Source organism: Protopterus annectens, chromosome 4.part0 (assembly GCF_019279795.1).
Source record: "Protopterus annectens isolate FY-2018-M chromosome 4.part0, PAN1.0, whole genome shotgun sequence".
Classification (NCBI taxonomy): domain Eukaryota; kingdom Metazoa; phylum Chordata; order Ceratodontiformes; family Protopteridae; genus Protopterus; species Protopterus annectens.
In genome coordinates, this window is record NC_056733.1 from 735,020,800 (window position 1) to 735,026,799 (window position 6,000).

A 6,000-nucleotide genomic window follows, 5' to 3' on the forward strand; every position below is an offset into this window, starting at 1 on the left:
TTCTAAAAGTTTTACTGCTGGCTGCCTTACTCTTATAACTGAAGAGTACAGAATACTAAAAGTTGTCTGATGCTGCCAAAGTGCCAATTATCTTTTTTTTTTTTTTAAACAAGAAACATCTTTATTAAACCATCACTTACTACATAGACAATCATACGTTTACTACCCAATGCCTACCCCACCGCTGGATCAAACATCCTCAGCAAAATTAAACAAAGTGACTCAAGTAGCCACCTTCAAAATAAAACCTGTGTAACTAAATGGGTACACATAAAGCTACTCCAGGACTAACCTGCTTTGCCCTTGTTCAGAAGGACATGCAGAGCAAGAGTTGGTATGGCCAAAGAATAAATGGTCTTACAACTCAACTGCTTTGTATTTCCTATGATTGTAACCCCCATGCGCCACAGACATAGTGAAATTCCACTTACGAACATTTAGATCAGTGCCTGCAAATGCAACACGACTTCAGAGTGAACCTGTCAGGTAATCAATATCATATGCAATTGCCAGCCAAGTAGCTGGGTTAAAACTGTATCAAAATTCAAACAATTCTGTAAGCAGCAAATAACAAATATGTTCACCATACTACTGTGCTGAGCACAAAACCAACATTTCCAATGATCTGATGCACAAAAGTATTGCTGGGCAGCTTCAAAATTTGTGCACTGCAAAGCCATTACACAATTCCTACAAAACTCTGCAACTTTAGTATTTTCTGGTATGAAAACAATCAAGCAAAACCCATGATGCTATTTGTTAATACAAATCAACACACAACAGAAGACTGAATTCCAGTTCTGTCACCAAAATATGCTTGCTATATCATTCTGTAGCCGAGTACTTTTTTTAAACAACTGGTATTCCATCAAAAAGAAATTTGCAACAAAAAATATGAATTTGTAATGTTTAGCAACATGCCCTTTCCATAAAATATGCTAATAAGTTTAATTTATAAAACTGTGCTGCTGTGCAAATTCGTTTAAGTTACCAAATTAAAATTCCAAGAACAAGCCACTGCTTTCTCTCTCTCTGGATTGCTTTGCGCTTACCTTGTTCAATAAATCAGCTGCAAGGAAGACAAACTGGTAGGTCTTACTCAATTTACACACCATCTTTTTGAAAACATATTTCTCAGTTGTATAAGTTGTACATATTTACTACAGTCAGTGTGTTTATAAAATTGCACATACCATATGCATTCAACAATAAGACATAATGCACTTATTTGCACAGACTCCTGTCAGGAGAATATTTGTAGAATTCATCTGCTGACCTGCTTTTGGTTTTTATTACATATACTGAACAAATTAACTTACATATTTTGTAAGCTCATCTCCAGTCAGAAAATCAACTGTATGTACTGTACATGGATAATGCAACAGAGACTTCTTTTGGAAGAACTGTTTGTTGAATTTTAATACCCGTTTACATAACCTGTTTTTGACTTTTTACACTGTCATTTGACAAGGTGCACTACGTTCACTCTTACCACGTTGACCAGAAAACTAATTCAAACAATTAAAGTTTCTGACAAAGTCAACATTGGCCAGGTCAGTGAGAAGACTACTCTTCTGTATCCCATGCAATGAAAGCTTTTACATCCACCTGAACTATCAGATAATGAAGACAAGGAGACAGCTTTACAAACCAAAAGATAAATCAAAGCTACTGAGAAACATTCGCAAAGAGGACAAACCCTCATCAAGATTTTTAACCACACATATTAAACGGCTAGAATACCCACAGAGTCTGTTGCCTTTAACCTCTACCACTATACTCTTGTCTCCTACAAGTTGCCGAGAGGCTACCTACGCCTGGCATACAAGATACCCTTGAAAACAGATCTGATGGACCTACTGCACATCTGAAAACGAATAGTATCAGAACCACTAAATCCAAGGACAAATTCTGCTTGCGATACAAATACATATTGGTGGGACACATACGCATCTCAGAGGATCCCTATGCTCTGGAACAGACTCCCCAACCATGTGAAGCAGAGCTCATCCCTAACCCTATTTAAGTGCAACTTTGACCAATGAATGGGAAATCAAGAATTCACCCTGCCCTGGCTCCCACAACTGGACTAGACAGAGGCAGACAATGAAGCCCCCCATACTCGCCCATATAACCCCTAAAAGCTAAAATACTCACAATAAATGCCCATGATACACAAAGACACAGTTGGGTTGGACTGGATGGCTACACTTAAGTTAATCATACCTAGTTAATCATACCTATAAATCTATAACACTGGTAAACTATTAAGCTTACTTAAGAAAACAAAATACTTTAACAAGTTTAAGTTTAAAAATACAACTGCTAAAAACAAGAGTTTCTACCTGCAACGGTTTATGACATGTTATTACAAACTGGTCACTTTACATGACAACTATCAGCTGCTGCAAAATTTTCAACTCAATCTCAGACACACAGACACTAAATGTATCCATGCATACTACACAACCATGACAATTCGGTATTTTTTAATACCATACTACCACATTGCAGAAAACAAAGTACATACTTAACCAAATTTCTAAGCAGTTGGCAATGGTAACAAAGGATTTCAGTTACCAAAGATCAAATCCCATATGCTGTCAACCTCGTTACTACAGTCAGAGAAGTTGCAGCCTACAACATGCGACATGCCAACAAAAAGGTGACAAACACGAATGCAAATGACAACATTTAATATAAGGGCAAATGGTTAAGTGCTGACCACTATTCATTTAGAAAAGCAAAAAATGAAACATTTAAGCAACAACCAGCAAAAGGGCCAACTTCAAAATTCAATTAATGACTATACATGACAACAGCATCTCCACAGGGTTGCAGACACCACGCCAAACCTTTAACTGCAATCTTAAAGCACCCTCCTCCCCCCGAGGCCCAAAGGTCTCGCCAATCCTCGGCGTTGCCAGTCAGGCAAGTACCACACAGAACGCCCCCTAGACCCCCTCTCACAACGCACCTGCATGGTCAGCCTTTTCAACTCTTAATATTGCATTTTTTAATGTAAATAATTTGCCTGTATGTTTTCATAAACAGAGGGTCTGTACTTACCGGGCTGCAGAGGCTCAGCCAGAGCCAAGAAGAGAAGTATAAGGAGGAAAAAAGTGCTGCTGTCAGCTTTGGGCAGCATTTATCCTCCGTTCATCATCCCTAGTAGTATACAGCGCCGCGAGCTGCTCCTCGCATGGGTCAAGCGCGCGGCACAAACTGAAACCCACTGGTGATGGGATAGAGCTGGAAAAAAAGACAGGTTCACCCACTCGAATGAGGACTCGAATCCCCAAATGGAGAATTCACAGGAGCCGCTCGCAGGTACCAGAGAAGCCCATAAGTCTCAAACCACAACGACAAGAAAGCCGGCAAGTTCTTAAGCAGCCAGCAGACTCGCTCAGTGATCTTGAAAAGGGGACTGAAAGGCCGTCAGATTAAGGGACGCTGGCTGCCACCTGTACTTCTATGGCCGTCAAAGAAATGAAACCTCGGGAAAACTAATAACACTAAAGTTGCAAGGGCTGACAGAGTTCTCAACACTTCGCTTAACACTTAAAAGTGGTGTTCTGTTAACTCAGTCAACTGTCCAAGTTCTGATATTTCACAAAAATGTAATAATTACTCCAGTAATTATCCATAAACAAGATGGCTGCTACGTCCTACGATACAACCCTGCTCCCAGACTACAGTTCCAAAACACAACTCTCCGCCAATCCGCGAGCAGGAAAAGCGGGGCTGTACTGTTGGTGGTGGGATTTAGGTGAGTAGTTAAGTCTTTAAAGTGGTACTCTCCAAAAAGAGAGCAGTTCGTTTTGCATAGTCTGTTAGTTTGCAACAAGATTTGAAAGCACAATTACCTTATATTTATTTCACAAATTTTGCCATATATTATACAAACAATATTGCTGCACGAATGCATCAGTTACTTACTGTTCCTTTTCATACCTTGAAAAGATGAGTAGTTAACTCCCTCTCCTTTGATCATGTTGCAGCAGTGGCCAGAAAATCATTCTATCTGGGATAGCTGATTGCAAAAGGTTATTTCCTCTCTTTCTAAATAAGTCTGTAGATGTAAAGAAGTCCTTACCTCTCTATATCCTACACTGATTAGGACCATCATGGAATATAATGCCCACTCTGGGATGTATCTTACTAAACATCAAGCATTTGGTGAGATCCCAAAGGTTTCTGTCAACAAAGCTCATCAGCTTAAAGACCCTGAGCTACTAAGAGAAACTGGAGGCCATGTATTGTGTCCTGCAGACTTCTTCAGGGTGATCTTTAACTTGGAATCACCACCGGAGACTCTACTGATATAAGAAAACTCACAAATCCAAAACCAGATGAGGAAGAGACCGCAACCACAATGAATAATTTATTATCTTTATGATCTTTAACTCGCCTTCCAGGCCATTAGGCATTTGTCAGTCCAAGACCCCTTATTTCTTCACAAATCGAACAGTCCAGCACTAGAACCAGAGGTCTGAACCGCTTCAGCAAGTTAATTACTGTGGAGAGAGACAGTGAGACAGATTTGTTATGTAACGACTACTCATTCACTGGAACAAACATACTCTTCAGATCAATTAATGTGATATACTATTTTCCTTTTAAACAGAATTAGACAACTGTGTGCGCAATCATTAATTCACTCTAGTATGACTGGACTATTGTTCTTTGGAAAAGGAGGTAAGACCTAAGGGTGGGTATACCTCTCAATTGTCCAGATTTTCACAGTCCAGATTTTTGCCTCATATTTCTGGTCTTCTCCTTACAAAATTATTGGGGACCTACAGACACTGGATCCTACCCAGTTCGGCTTTGTTAAGGGCAGATCCTGCCTCTTAAACCTGGTCGATTTCTTTGAAACAGTCACCAAGGCCATTGGCGAGGGGAAGGTGGTCCACACAGCCTACCTGGACCATGCAAAAGCCTTCGATACAATACCCCACTCGGGCATTATAGATAAGCTCACCAGCTTAAATATAGACACCTATGTCACTAGATGGGTTGCAAACTGGCTCAAGGACAGAACCCACATGGTTAGAATTGCTGGAGCCATGTCAGACTCCAAACCAGTTACAAGTGGTGTCCCACAAGGCTCAGTCCTGGGACCTCTCTTGTTCGGTATATATTTCTCGGAGGTACAGGCTAACACGGAAGGACTTTGGCTGACCAAGTTCGCAGATGACTACAAACTGGGCGCCATAATAGACTCTACAGCCGACACAAGCATCCTACAAAAGGGCCTCACAGAAACAGACAACTGGTGCCAGAGCCATGGCCTCAAGCTAAACGCCAAAAAGTGTATAGTCATCCCCTTTGGCAAAAACAAAGTGCCCACAAATTACCACATAGGTGGTAATCCATTAAGTACGGAAGAAGTAATTAGGGACCTGGGGACCCAAGTTGATAGCAATCTCTCATTTGACAACCACGTGGCCAAAGTGGTTAGAAAAACATTTTATATAGCCCACCTAATCATGAAGGGATTCACATATAGATCAGGGGAGGTCATCGTGCTTCTTTACTCATCCCTCATCAGGCCCATAATTGAGTACAATGCCCCTTTTGGGATGTACCTTACCAGACACCTGCAGCAACTGGAAAGACCCCAAAAGTACCTCACCAAGAGGATCAAAGGGCTCAAACAGATGCCATATGCTGCCCGGTTAAAGAAACTCCAGCTCTACTCAGTGGCATACTGCCTACTCAGAGGCGATCTGTGCCTGACGTAAAAAGCCATGTCCAACCCGGAATTAATGGACATGCTGCACCTCAGAAAATCCAAATCCCATCGAGCTACGCGCTCAAGAGACTTGAACCTCAGCACTGAAATAAATAGGACATGCTGGAGGGACAGATTCATAACCCAGAGGCTCCCTTCACTCTGGAATAAAATCCCAGTCCAGGTTAGGCAGAGTCCCTCATTGACTCTCTTCAAGAGGAATCTTGATGAGTGGATGGGAGATAGTAGGTTTACCCCAGGTA

General features: G+C 41.1%; 1 protein-coding gene across 1 annotated transcript in view; it reads right to left on the bottom strand.

Annotated features, from left to right (window-relative positions):
* DGCR2 (DiGeorge syndrome critical region gene 2) overlaps nt 1-3,687 on the bottom strand; it is a 1,448,564-nt gene extending 1,444,877 nt beyond the window's left edge. Inside the window, exon 1 of the mRNA XM_044068694.1 lies at nt 3,070-3,687. Coding sequence (XP_043924629.1) covers nt 3,070-3,148 — 79 coding nt within the window. The 5' untranslated portion in view covers nt 3,149-3,687. The remainder of the gene's footprint in view (nt 1-3,069) is intronic.
* Between the last annotated feature and the right edge of the window lie 2,313 nt (nt 3,688-6,000).